Below are 15,187 nucleotides of genomic sequence, written 5' to 3' on the forward strand. Positions count from 1 at the left end.
ATGCCATAGAGCTCCACTGTCCAAAAAAAATTAAAACAAAATTAAAGTCAACAAAATACTCAGTAGAGAAAATTTTTACCAACACAAGAGAGATAATTCATGTCAATTAAGAACAACAGGGGCTCTGAAATTGATCCTTGTGGAACACCAGATTACATGTTAAGAGAAGCTGAGTTAATTTCTTGGTAGGTGATATGTGGTAGGTAACTCCATTATTTTGTACTGGAATGCCCCCACCAAAAGTACAGTGCTCTATACAATGAAAAATACATTTGTTTTTTGTTATTTAGGCCCAAATACAATGATGGGTTTGAGTTTCTAAACAATGAGTTTAATAAGTGTTTTTGAAAAATTGGAATAATCTCTTCTCTCAGCTACATTCTAGATCTGGTGTTCCACAAGTTTCAATTTGAGAGCCCTTGTTTTTTAATTATGAATGAATGGTGAGCTTGTACATTGGCCTCTAAGGTTCTCTGGGCACAAAAGACGAGTGTTAAGTTATAAGTTTAAGTGACACTGAAAGACACAAACAAAATTGTAGATGCCAGTTTACTAAGATTCATTAGCTCACATTTGTAAATTAAGAACAAGTGCACTAAAACAGATCCCTGTGGGACCCAAAGTTCATGTTAAGGGCAGCTTAATAAATTCATTAACTTTAACCTTTACAAAATAAACTAGAAATCTTTTCTTTACGTGTTAAATCTTTGGACTCATGTTATGTATGCATGTAAATATGTAGTTGTAAGCTATAACCTAAATATAATTTTTTTTCTAAAAGGCTAAATTATTAAGAAATACAAACATAATTTATTGCTGAAAACTTAGTACGTAGTTATTTTTTAAATTTTTTATGTTTTTTGCAGTTCAACAGAAGTACAGTATGTATATAAACATTTTTTATTTACGGCCAAATATAATCAAATTTGTTTGTTTAATACTGATTAAAGTGAAATAGCAGTTTACAAACATCAGGGAAATCACTTATGTAAATTATGAACAACAAGGGGCCTGAAATCAAGCCTTGTGGAACACCAGATTTAAAGTTCAGAGGAGCTGATTTAATCCTATGACTAGTGACAAATGACCATAAAGAAAGCTGGAGAATAATAATGTGGACATTATCAGGCCACGTCTAAACTGTGCAGCTAATGCAGCAATATATATGGTCACCCGTGTCAAGACTGTCCTCCCCCCAAAAAAAAACCATATCAGTCATTTCAGCACATACTGTACCCCAAAGCTATTGAAAATTACCAGACATCTCCCAACAATTTCCATATTGCGGCATCCAGACTACCAGATCACTAAGATTTACAGAAACATATAAATACATATCATCTGTTTAAATACAAAATATATTGAATTCCTACTAATTATGTAACCAAGAGAAAGAACATAAACGGAGAGAAAAGGAGGATCCAGAATCAAGCCTTGAGGTACACCACATTGGTAAACACAGTGTTGGTTTTGATCTTTTCTTTGGATATTTAAAATAGTGAATACAACCATCTCTGCATTATCCTCATTAAGACAGAGATTGCACCATTAAAAACAAATTTCCCTCAAATCAGTACCAGGGCAATAACACAACAAGTACCACTAGTGCTGACAACCTCACATGAAATTTTGCATTTTGTCTACAAATTAAATAAAAAGGCATGTAAATAGAGAAAGGACAGGGCCCAGAATGGAGCCTTGAGGTACACGACATCTGTGAATGCATTGTTGGTTTTGGTCTTTTCATGGGATGTTTGTCATCTCAGGTTTATTGTCACTGAGATAAAGAAAACACCATTAACCGCCTATTTCCCCTTAATTCAATATAACAGGGCAACGAGACAACAAGTACCACTCACGCTGACAATGCCATATGATCTGCCCAAATATGAAATTCTGTATTTTGCATAAGGAAAGCATGTAAATGGAGAAAGAAACAGGGCCCAGAATGGAGCCTTGAGGAACACCACATCTGTAAATGCTTTGTTGGTTTTGGTCTTTTCATGGGATTTGTTGAAAACATAAAATATCATCAGACTTATCCTTTAGTTCTGGATCCAGATATGACCTAGTGGCTCCGCACTGAGGTCCAAAACAATGTCTCTGATCAATACTGTGGGCTGTGGCGCTGCTAAGACATGCCCCTGAAGTGAAGTGTTTTTGGCCAGCAAGTGCTTACTTACCAAGGATTAATATAAAAAGCCAAAAGATAGTCAGTCCAAAGGCAGGATGGCAGTAGGGTAAGGAAGGCAAAGAGGCTTCTTCGCCTGAAGGGGGTTCAAATAAAAAATAAAACAAAAACACACACAAGTAAAAATAAAGAAAAACAGACACCAGGGGGCGATAGGTTGGGGACAGAACATGGTGCTCCATTAGTAAAGAGGCACAGAGCGTCGAGAGCTTCACATTAGTGCTGAACACAGAGTTAATGCATCATGCAGCCTTTCAGAAAGTGTCCCGTTGTCTCTCTGGAGGACAACAGGAGTCTGTTTGCTGCTGGACGTCAATGGCCACTCTGTCTCATTTTACAACCTCTAGCCTGAGTCTGTGACATCACTGCGTCCCCCCGGCCCGGCCCACAATGCAACACTCAGCCAGGATCCTTATCATGTATAAACAGTCCACATTTTGTCACTTGGTGGTGACGTCAGACCATGTGACAGCCACCTTAATTAACCTGATGATTTCTTTAACACTTGTGCTGCTCAGGTCATGACCCCGCTGATGCAGACAAATTCAGCAACTTTGGGTTCATTTCAGTTTTTAATCCACACCAGGGTTCAGGTCTTTGCTCTCGAATATCGGCTTCAGTAGAGTGGAAATGTTAAATCAACCATCTTATTGATCCTCTAGACTTTTTGGATACAGACTGAAATATGTCTATCTAGTTATATCCAGTATCAAAAACTGATACTGAATGTTGAAATCAAATCTGGCCAGGTTCAAAGAGTTGTTGATTTCACCGACCAGATAATTCCTGATTTGAATCATCCTTTCTTTCTTCCTTTCTTTGTTTGTTTTCTTTGTTTGTTTTCTTTACAGTTTCATACTGTATTTATTCAGACAAAGTTCTTGTACAGTTACTTCTGTTTAGACAACATTTACCATTCAACAACTTTGGCTTCTATTGTTAATGACATACATTTTTAAAGAATAACATGTTTTTAGTAAGATATTTTTTTAAGAGTCAGAAAATCAGGTATTGTATCAACATTCAATTGAAAGATGCACAGTAATGTTATATAAAGACAAAATTGACACTATTTCTTACAATTTTTTTCATTGTTTCACGTGACATGACAGATGTTGATATTTTCACATTTTAACTTTAACTTAAATATCTTAATGTAATAGTAATGTCTTTCTAATTAGCTATAAAGTAATTAAGAAAAGTTCTGTCTCAGCTCAGTGACATTTTAGGGGATACTATGACACATTTTGGAAATAAAATATTATTATTATTATTATTATTATCATTAATATACAAAAAAATGAATTTGGGTAACAAGCCAAAAGTCAGGTGCGTCTTTAAGTTATACATGCTATATTTTATACTTTATTTATTTGCACAACTGTGTATCATCTACACACAAATAAAAAGGTATAACATTTATACCACTTAAATTGAGGCCTGTTAATGGAGAAAAGAACAGGACCTAGGATTGAGCCTTGGGGTTCACCACATCTCTAATGTACAGTTGTCTTGTTTTCTCATGAGGTTTGTTGAAAATAGTACAAATACATAATGATAAATATTTTTAACAATCATCTCTGTCTTTTCCTCTTTTAGTTAGAGAAAATTACACATCCATGACCTATTTTTCTCAAAATATTTGAGGGCAAAGAGACAACTAGTATGGCGATAAAACTGCCTTTCACATTCTTGAAGCACAATATTGTGTACACCAATATCATAAACAATATTGTTTCTTTGTACCTGTTTATTATAAGTTTCAATGATGGTGCACACTAAACATCAGGGTGATTTTTATTGCTGTCACTTTTAGATAGTAACAGTGAAATAGCCTGGTTTATCAGGACCTTCTTACACATTTATCTGCATCAGTGGTGACATCCCCTTTTGTCTTCACATCCACACTGCTGTAACACATCAAACAGCGAGGTCTGCTGACATGCACAGTCAAAGCATAAACACAACTGCACCATCACATTAAGAAGACACTCTGATGGACATGTGCATTTAATGATGGAAAGTCAAATACAACAGCAGGTGGAAGCCAAGGTTCTGCCTTAACTGACCGTCTTTCAGCTGTTATATTAATCACAAATATGTCATAAAGAACACGTGTCAGGCTGAATCTGAGACATTTTGCCTCTTCCTTGAAAACTGTCTAATTTTAAAGAATAAATGACTGAATCGTCATTTCTTGTTTTGGGGAATTTAACACAACTTTACTCCAAAAACAACATTTTGTCCCTTTAATCTGAGATTAAGGGAAATCCTGAGCTTTCATCAACAAACACCCCCTTTCAGCTGGTCCAAACAAAGCAGGCAGGGGGGGCTAAGCTTATCATCATCTTCATTGCCGCTTTGCGCTGCTTAAAGCGCCACAGATATGGTAAAATCTGTGTTCAAATCCCTAATCTGCCTCCTCAATCCCCCACTAGGCTGCTAATCTGCCTTTGACTGGGTCTTTGAGGGTGTTTGCAGCGACAGGCTTTGACATCCAAACTGAGGATGTTTGATTACTGACAAGAACCTGATTTCCAAATGTGCCAAAAAACATCATCAGGTCTCAGGACTGTGAAGTGATTCTATTATTTCAACTTCTCAGGTTCAAATTTGACTCAAAGATGTCGTTTAAACATTTCATTGTGATTTGAAGATGAGAAAACAAACGGAGGAGGGTCCTACCAGTTATAGGGAAGCTTTCCGTCTCTTTCAAATGAGGCGAAGTTGACGAAAGTCTCTGCGCCGCACTCTCTGAAATAGAAACACCAACAAACGCATCACACGTGTGGATACAGTTTAGAAGAGTTTGAGGAAGTCAGAAATATTTGATGACTGATCAGTAAATAGAGGAACTCAAACTAAAAACTGTATTTGATATTATACGATAAGAGTATATCGACTTGTGTTGAAAATAACTTTATTTTTAAACTATTTCATAGTTTAAGGTTGAGATAAACAGGAAACCATATGGTGAATGACTGTGTCAGTACACAGTGATTAAATTTGTTCATATATTTTTCAAGTGTATACAGGATATATGAAAGCCTAATCACTCCAGAAAAAAAAGAAAAAGGATGAAAAGTTAGGAATGACAAAAATAAAACACTAACAGACAGGCGAACCTTCATCCAAAAATGAGGACATAAGCAAGATTTATATTTCTGCTTTAAATCAACACCATACCTACACCATAGCCTGACATGCACCTCCTCAGAAATGTAACTATGCGTTGCGGTGACACAGACCTCCAGTCTATTTCTTTAAGCTGAAACCATTTCCCTCAGTGGAAACAAAGCTTGCATTTACTTTAATTTCACAGATAAGAAACAATAAATTGTGAAGACAATAAAGCCTCCACAAAAATAACATTTAAAGTCTTGCGTGTGATTTATCCTGGCTTCATATGAGCAGAGGAAATCTCTGCTAGCTGCTAGGCAAATTTATAAAATGTAAAATGCCATAGGCTTGTGCTAATAACGTTAGCATGTTGTATTTGTGGGGAAAATGTGTCCAGATAAAGACAAGTGTTTGTCTGTGAATGCTGCGAGTTATAGTGAAGCTGATTTGTGCACTTGTGTTTGAAATTGTCTCTATTAAGCCATGTTTAATGTGTGTTTAATGCGTGTTTTGAATTACCTATACTTTACAGCACTTAACAGAAACCCTGCTGCCAACTAGTGGTTTGGAGGTGGTGGAGATAGTGTCTTACAATCACTTTGAAGGTCATCATTTTGATGTACCATTGATGATTACCATTTCATATTTTTGATTTAAAAGACAAAATGCTAAATAAAGACAACTTTAAAATAAGTAAACAAGAAATGAGCTCCCAAAGGCTTGAAATCCTAAATATACAAGAATGTTTACTTAAAGAAAATATGGGATTTTATTCAACTTAAACAAGAAAAAACCTTCTGATTTGTTGGTATGAATTTGTGTTTTTTAAAAAGGGAGAAAAAAAAATACAAAAATCTGTGCTGTTTTGTTAAAGACATAAATTGAGATGGAGATGGACATCCCTGTCGCACTAACATGTAAATATATAAAATATAGACACAACGCTCAGCTGGGTGTCAACATTCAAATACATTATGACTGAGTTTTTCACGCTGGTTACTTTCATGAGAAGAGGAAGTTGTTTATGTGTCACCATTTCTAAGAACAAAATATGGCATGGCTCATAGTTAGGAGGGTTTTAGCTGCAGAACAAAACCACTTCTGCTACATGTAACTTCAAAAAAAAAACAAAAAAAACTCCAGCTCAGCTGAAACTAGTTTTGTTGAAACTACAAAACTGTTGAAGAAAAAAGTGCGAAATTTACAAGAAATATGTAAAATGTTCATAAAAAATCTGTAACAGACTTTATTGATTTTGTGTACCAGCATTATAACTTTAATTCTTATCTGAATGACTGTGTTGCAGGCGTTTTTGTACCTGGTCATCTGCAGGTGTTTCTTACGAAGAACCAGCAGGAACAGAACCAGCAGGCTGATGAGGAGGATGCTGAGGACGGCCAGAGCCGAGATCGCTGCTACGCTCGGGTTCATCTCTTTAGCTGCAAACACAAAAATTCATATATAAAAGATCTTATGTCACAGACAAACCTTTATTTCTTTATTTCCATTCATCCATCCATTTTCATCCGCTTATCCAGGGCCGTGTCGTGGGGGCAGCAGGCCAAGCAAAGCACCCCAGCCATCCCTCTCCCCAGCAACACTTTCCAGCTCCTCCTGGGGGACCCCAAGGCATTCCCAGATGAGATATGTAATCCCTCAGATGTGTACTGGGTCTGCCCCGGGGCCTCCTACCAGTGGAACGTGCCCAGAACACCTCTAACAGGAGGCGCCCAGGAGGATCCTGATCAGATGTCCGAACCACCTCAACTGACCCCTTTCGGTGTGAAGGAGCAGCGGCTCTACTCTGAGCTCCCTCTGGATGTCCGAGCTCTTCACCCTATCTCTAAGGCTGAGCCCAGACACCCCACGGAGGAAACTCATTTTGGCTGCTTGTATCCATGACCCCATTCTTTTGGTCACTACCCAGAGCTCATGACCATAGGTGAGGGTTGGGACGGAGATGGACCAGTGAATCAAAAGCTTTGCCTTCGGGCTCAGCTCCCTCTTCACCACGAACTTTGGGAGAATATAATACTCAATTCCTTAATCTTTATACATTCAAATTTAATTAAGTATCCCATTAATAACAACATATTTTTTAATCTTAGGGCAATGGTTGGTTTAAGGGCTTTTTAAGGGATGGAACATGTTTTACACAGACTAAAAAAAAACATGAATGCCACTCATAAGATAAGATAATGAAGATAATCCATTAAATGTATTATATTCCATTACATTACTTTACCCATTAATAACTCCAATGACATTCCTTAATTTTGTACCTTTCCTGAAAAATGTTCAGGTATAAATTACAGAATGACTGTGGGGTTATTTTATAAAATCTAAGAATATTTTAACCTCCTAGCAATCCCTTAATTCATGCCAAAAATTCTTTAGAAATACCTTAGTCTATTGTCCATAAATATATCTATTAATTTGTCCCAAATCTAAATAAACCATTTAATACCTAAATACTAAATTTCTTAAAAAAAAAAAAAAAAAATCACATTCATTTTCCTATGTAAACAGAAATCCCTTAACATTAATAACACCTTTTACTTATTACTAACGGATTATTTGTCACTTCTCTCCCATTAATGTGTTGAAGGAATTTCTTATAAATACCTTGATTGTGTTTTTAGGCATAAAATAAAGACGATACGACAAAGGTGCAGAAACAGCATTAGTATACCGGACAGCGCCACTTACCCGCGGTGCTGATGGTGATATGTGCGGGCTTGCTGGGCGTGCTGTAGCTGAAACTGGTGACAGTGCAGTTGTAGGTGGATGAGGGCATCAAACCGGACACGGTCACCACGTGAGAGTTGGCTGTCTGAGGCTCGCGGGCCTGAAAGGAACGACAACAGTTTTAAATACACAGAGGGGTGGTGACAAACACAATAACAGCAGATATCAGATGTGTCAGTCTATCGTGGCCCTGCAGGAAACATCCTCATTAATGACATGTGAGTCATCCTCACTGATATATTAATCACTGATAATCGCTGAGATAATACAACCTGCTGATACTCTGACAATCTGCCCACATCTTCCCCTTAACATTAACAAGTGGGTTCAGAAACAGTTTTATTAACAACACTGTCTGTTATCTGGTTTATTAGGAGTGCAGTGTGCACAAGAGGAGGCCACGTGGTCAGCCCCTGTTACATTTACCAGCGGGGTTCCTCAAGGTTCACTACTGGGGCCTCTATTGTCTTGTATTTACTTAAATAGCCTTAACCTTAATTATGTAATGCATGTTTTCATCTGTATGCTGATGACACAGTTATTTACTGCTCTGCTTCTACTCAGACTCAGGCCCTCTCCCAGCTTCAACTAGCCTTCAAAGCTGTTCAATCTGAAACTCATCCTGAGTGCTGATAAAACAAAATTCGTGCACCAGGATGAAGGTCTCAAATCTCCCAACCATTATTACGCATCAGAACAAGAGCACAGAGTGTACCAGGGCATTGTGTTAGAAGATTTTCTTTCTTTCAAGCCACAGATTGAACTACTTTTGAAAAGGCTTAAGCTGAAACTGGGTCTTTATTTTAGAAATAGTAACTGTTTCTCCTGCTGTATCAGTACGGAAAAAAGCTATTACTAATGGTACAATAGTTCCGACCTACGATATTTGGCGAAGTGAATAGGAACTGTTTTTCTTTCTCAGCTAAAAAAAGACTAGTCTCTCTAGATATGACAGTATAATATGAGTCTCCTGGCAGTCAACAGCAGTACATTTCTTAGCTTCCATGGCGGTGCACCTGCCTGCTTCTCCAAACTGGGAGCACGCCGACCACCATCTACTGCAATACACTGGATACAGTACCTCACATAACCCCACTTCAAATTATCTGAAATATCCCTTTAAACAGTTTACCTTGAGACGCACAGCTGTAACCCTGAGTCCACCAGAGTTGCTTCCACCACAATTTAAGAAACAACTGCTGCAGGAAGTCATTTAAAGACTTCAGACTAAGATCTGTTTCTGCTCAACACTTGTTTCTTTTTTTTATTCATATACTTGAGATATTATTTCATTTGTAGCTGTGAAGCACTTTGTAAACATGGTTTTAAATAAAGTTTTACCCACAGAGGAACAACAGATGACCCAAAAGACCTTTAAACTCTTCTTTCTAACTGTATCTGTTGATAGTACACAGTAGTCTTACCTTGAGCTCCTTGCTGGCTTTGTTGGGTTTACAGAGGACCTGGTAGTAGTCGACCACTCCTTCCTCGGTCCACAGCAGAGTCACAGCTGAGTGGGTGGCATTCACAGCGTACAGAGCCCTGGGAGCAGCCGGCTCTGCGACAAACACCAACACGCAGAAATAAAACTCCACACCTCTGTTTAAATGAAAGTAAAAGCTGCAGATGAAAAGCAGGTCTGAGCCGAGCCGAGCTTCAGTCGACACTGACGCCGAGGACTAAAATACATGTGAACGCCCAGAAGAGGAAGTGCAAAAAATGAAGTTTCATATTCACTTTCAGGGTGAAAATAGAAGTCAGTTTGTAGCTGAGAGCTGGAGGAGTGATTATTTTGCGTGGACTGAAGATCTGCCTGCTCTTAAGTGGTGAGTAGAGTGAACAACAGGGGTACTCAAGTAAAAGTATTGTTACTTTATCATTGCATTTACTCGTGAAGTAAAGGTGCTCATATAATACTTGAATAAGAGTAAAAAAAAAAGTAACTCATATAAAACTACTTGAGTAGTGAGTAACTTTATTAGATGCAACTTAATACATCAATATATTATGTTTAAACAGGTAATAACAAATGTAAAGCGCAAGTTGCAGAGAATCTAGAACCAGACGAGACTAAATACATGGTGTTAAGCAAAAACACACCGAGCAAGCGGTGAAGCTCAGATATCAGCAGTAAGGTTATTCTGTGGCCAGACGGCAGGTGTTCTTTGTAACATTGGTCAACATGTCACAGGAGTCACAGGCTTCTCTTTACCAGTTGGCTGTGGGTACTCTTTGACCACAATTGACCTATGGCTAAGTCCCGCCCTCAACGCGATGAGCCAATCACAGTGTGTATAGCCATTCCCATACACTGGGACATTCTCTGCCTGGACGTCCATTGAAATGCATTACAGAAAGTCAGTTTTGTTCGGTTTTATGAGCTTTTTCTGAGATTTGAAGTTTAAAAATGGTCAAACGGTGTGCATGGGGTACATGCGACTCTGACACAAGGTATCCTGAGAGGCTGGGCGACCAGGTGTATTTTTACACTTTAAACCACATCTCAAGCGAGAAAAGTGTCTCCTTTGGATAAAGTTGTGTGGTAACGTTAGACCACAACATCAACTCAACGTGAATAAGATTAACAATGATGTCTACATCTGTTCTAAGGTAAGTCAACATTGTGTTTGAGGCAACATATTGTCACTTTGCTGGAAAGAAATATAAAGTTATCTTTAACATCTCTAGCTAACGTTAGCTAAAGTTAGCCTAACGTTAGCTCTAGCTGCGTTGTTCATCATGTCACCTTGTTTGCTGGGAGTTCATTAGCCTATTTTGTTCTAGTTTTGTACTTTGGTGATGGTACATCATTGTTAGCTGTTGTCCAAAGGGCTCTAGTTAAGCTAACGTTAACTTCTGGAGCTTAGCTTCATTAACTTATCTGTAATGGCAGAGATAACAAAGGTTGGCAAACGTTATGCTGAATGATTCAGTGTAAATACTGTAGCACCAAACTAACGGAGAGACACTCTTGGTAAAGATGGTAAAAAGGCCGTTATCCTTTTCTCATATTCTGAGCCAAAAACCTTAACTTCAGTGGCACTTTAACTTGTTGTCTTTGATGGTGACGGCAACCAGATGCGGTTCACAAGCGTACACTGTGACCTGTAAATTTTGGCTTGTAATTTAAGCTTTTCATCGACCTTCTCAACAATAAAATGATGAATATATCCCTCCAATGTGTAGTTTAGGCCCTTTTGGTTACTTCTCAATGACATCTGATCGTTATGTCTCCAAAAATCATCAATTGCCTCCTGTGAAATGCCGTGTACTGTGACACCTGCCATAGCGCCGGGCACTGAATGTTGATGGTTGAGTGAGTGGAGGGAGGCGTGGCTTAGCCATAGGTCAACTGGCCCTTCACTAAGCCCCGCCCCTTTGTGATGGTCCTACAAGCTGTTAGAGTAAGTGTGGAACCCACACTGTAACTAACTGCACTCCCTGAAGAAATATTATCATATATTTTTCTATTCTTTAAGAGATTCTGTGCAACACCCTAAATAATTTCCTCAGGTAAGCAAAAACAAAACCTCAAGAAACAAACTTAAGGTGCTTTGTGCAACCGGCCCCTGGTTATGTTTGGCTGGTTGGCAGATGTTTGGTGGTTTGTTTCTCCAAAAGGTGTGTATATATACCTCGGTGTGTGTGTGTGTGTGCTGACCTAGTTTGATGATGTTTGGCATGGAGGTGTTCCTGCTGCGTACAGTGCAGGCCGTCACTGTCAGGTTGTAGATGTCCCCTGGAGGCAGAGGGAGGCTGGCACGCATCACGTTACGAGTCACCTGAACACCACAAACACACACACACACACACACCAACCAATTACATTCAGGTACATTTAAATATTTACAGTGTGTTCTCGTGCTGTAAGGAGAAGAGAAAACACAGACAGGCTTGCAGTAACAGTCAACATCAAACAGAAGGTTTCCAGTTGGTAATCTCGGGTTTAACTCTTATCTTTGCCTGGAGCCTGACCATGGTGGTGGTTTGTGCAGCCATACATACATCCAGACATGTGGACGAAGAATTCTTTTCACTATATAACCGTTTCGTTCCATTCAGCCATTATTTAAATTTCTTTCGTGTCTCCCACAGTCGTATCTCACTTGAAATGCACTACACTGCCTTCACGATCTGCTCCATTTTGTCTGTATCCATAAGCTCTCAGAAAACATGCACAAATATGGACAGACAGCTCCGGCCTGCCCCCGACTCTGACGTTGAGCATGAATGAGCTTTTAGAAGTGCCAAAGTGACCTGGACCACCCCAGTAACCACCTCTATGTGTTCTTGTAACCACCCAGAATGCCCATGGAACCATTTTAGCCCTGTTTCCACCCAGCAGTATGGTTCAGTTCAGTTCGGTACCCTTTGTTTCTGTTTCTCCCAAACCCCAAAATTATGTCATCTAATGTCTTGTTTCGTACTCACACCAAAGGGTTTTAGTTCACCGTCATGGGAGAGTGTGTAAAGCTGCCAATATCTGAACATGAGAAGCTGCAATAAGAGTATTTTGGGTACTTTTATAGTGCTCTTCTATGAAAAATGACTCAAAACGATTAGTCGACTGCTAAAATAGTCACTGATTATTTTAATAGTCGATTAGTCATCGATTAGTCGACTAATCATTGCAGCCCTATCATAACCACATAGAAACGCCAAAGAAACCAACTGTTACTGACCCAGCAACGGTCAACAGCACAGCAGCTGCCACCTAGAAACCACCCAGCAACACCATCACTAAGACAAAATAATGTATGAAGGGATCCTGGGCTTGAGGAAACTGTGATCAGGACAAAAACGATCAATAAAGGATCATTAGCTGAAGCTTTAACAGCTGTATTTGTACTATACTGTGTGGTACATTATATTTTTTACACTATGTTACTGTCACATTGATTTAGCTCTTGTTGCCTCAATCCATGGAGTTTAATCAGAAGTCCACCAGTGTTCATTCTGTTTCTATCATTCAGGCCAATTAAACCTCGAACAGCACCCCCGACCCTCCAACAGTTAATGATGCGACGGAGGTCTGAGTCTGCTGGGAACATAACCGGCCTCATGGAGGAGAAGACGAGTTGGAGGCGAAGCAGCAGAGGCAGCAGGTCGTCCCTCTGCTGCTAATTGGACCTTCGAATGGACCCAGAGGAGATAATCAATACCAGCTCGACCCGACCTCGAAATAACAAGCTGCTGCTGCAGAATCGGAGCCACTGAATCACTTTAAAATGGCACCGAACACACACAACACAACAACAGCTCATCCAGGAAGGAAACGGGTCAGTGAAAACAAGTCTGTGTGTCCACTTAAACTGAGACAAAAATCGTTCATACGTAACAACAAATCCAACATCTGGGTCTGTGTCGAAGGGAAATTTACAAGAACAGGTTAGAGGCTGTAAAAAAATGTTTATATACAGGGCCAGGTACCAAACTGCAAAACTTTTCTGTCACCGACCAAATTGCTTTGATACAATCAAGTATTATAAAATGCCTTATCACTTAATACCAAATTTTGATTCCCTAATCATCATCAGTGAGCCAATAAGCATACAGCATACTTTAACCAATACCTAATAACGCCGGTGATTGGACCTTTATGCTCTGCCATTTCTCCTCTAATCATCACGCTGTAACCTGTGACAGGCTGTTATGATACCACAACTATCACACAGTCACATATATGGAGTTTATTCACGTAGGTTTACATTACATTACTTTACATTATAGAGGAGAGGGAGAGACGCTGTGCTGCTGCCAGAGGAGCCGCTGAATGAGTTCTCTCTGAGCGGTAAGTCACTGAAAGAGTGTGAGAAGTAAAACATTCAGGACGCCACAGTTTATTCCACACTACTGAAGCTGCTCCTCTTTTTGGAGCCACCGCGGAGTCGGTAATAATTTCGCTTTCGACTAGCGAGTCTTCATCAGGGTGTAAAATGCATTCGAAACAGGTGCGCAGTTTCAGAGGTCATGTCAGGGTCATGTGATACAGGTCACATGATATATTCGTGCAGCCCTGCTTGACAAAAAAAAATCACACTGGGCGCGGTTACATGATGGCTTCTCATTTGGGATTAAATAAATCTGAATGAAATCATTCGGAATTAAAGTTTTTCCAGGTAGTTTACATGAGAAATATTCATTCTGAATGAGGGTTTACACGGAGGTCAGTTTAATCGCCTTTATTTGAGTCCGCGCAAGGTTTGGGGCAGGGAAGGTTTCTGATTGGATAGGGGGCGGGGCAGATGTTACGTGTTTATCCTCGTTCCGGATAACAAGATGCTTGACAACGCCGTTCTTAGTGGCTTTTTCGGGCTTGTTTTGCTTATATTCTTGAAGCAGCAGTACGACAACAACCTTGTTCTGCTAATGCTTCGTCTGTTGAGGAGGAGAAGGGAGGTAGAAGGTCGAAGAAGGGAGACAGAAGACCGTGCTGTGGCGAATGGAAACCGGTGAGTGCAACGAGTCGTGCACGCTATATACGTCATCGCGCCAGAAGGGCAAGGAAATGAGCATGCGCAGAAAGACTGGAATGAACTTAAAGAGAAATGAGTGTATACATGTGTGAGAAATTCTTTCATTTGGAATTAGAAACGGAATATTCCAGCCCCTTATGTAACGGGTGAATATAGTTGTCTGGTGAATTTCACCAAATCAGCTTTTTTCTTTCTTTATAAGAACTTTTATTTTGTTTGTAATCTCCTGCCTGTGTGTGTGCATTTCTGGTGTATGTGAGTGAGCATGATGACGTAGGCATGCCGTGCACGCTCCGGCCACAGTCCTGCTTTACGAGGCTAGAGGTGAGTCCATTTGAGCCGTGCTCTGCGGTTAAAAATGTTAAAAAATTATTATTTACAAAGTAAACTGAGTCGAACTGCTGTAACCTACTCTATATATATCATCCGACATGTCACGTTATTGTTCTTTTGACTTTTGAGCTCGCCAATTTTAGGCTTTAATAAGTTAGCAGCCGTGCTAATGTTAGCATGCTAATTAGCCTCTGTATTGATGTATCGCTTACTGTGGCCAATACCGTTCGTGTGTGTTATCAGGAGAGCAGTTTGGCAAGTGCACGGTGGTCGCACTACTCACCCTGTCTTTCTGTTGTATCACAGGTATGGAGACGGT

At 39.5% G+C, this 15,187-nt stretch overlaps 1 protein-coding gene across 3 annotated transcripts in view; it reads right to left on the bottom strand.

Annotated features, from left to right (window-relative positions):
- Positions 1 to 15,187, bottom strand: part of ptpro (protein tyrosine phosphatase receptor type O) — an 80,466-nt gene that overhangs the window by 14,576 nt on the left and 50,703 nt on the right. For 2 of the 3 annotated variants that reach the window (XM_049567219.1, XM_049567218.1), the window contains exons 12-17: positions 11,721 to 11,841; positions 9,484 to 9,617; positions 8,021 to 8,159; positions 6,630 to 6,750; positions 4,877 to 4,945; positions 2,184 to 2,267 (exon numbers count right to left, since the gene is read on the bottom strand). In XM_049567219.1, coding sequence (XP_049423176.1) covers positions 2,184 to 2,267; positions 4,877 to 4,945; positions 6,630 to 6,750; positions 8,021 to 8,159; positions 9,484 to 9,617; positions 11,721 to 11,841 — 668 coding nt within the window. The remainder of the gene's footprint in view (positions 1 to 2,183; positions 2,268 to 4,876; positions 4,946 to 6,629; positions 6,751 to 8,020; positions 8,160 to 9,483; positions 9,618 to 11,720; positions 11,842 to 15,187) is intronic. The other variant, XM_049567220.1, reaches the window with a different exon arrangement.

The sequence above is a fragment of the Epinephelus fuscoguttatus genome, linkage group LG22, assembly GCF_011397635.1.
Source record: "Epinephelus fuscoguttatus linkage group LG22, E.fuscoguttatus.final_Chr_v1".
Lineage (NCBI taxonomy): Eukaryota > Metazoa > Chordata > Actinopteri > Perciformes > Serranidae > Epinephelus > Epinephelus fuscoguttatus.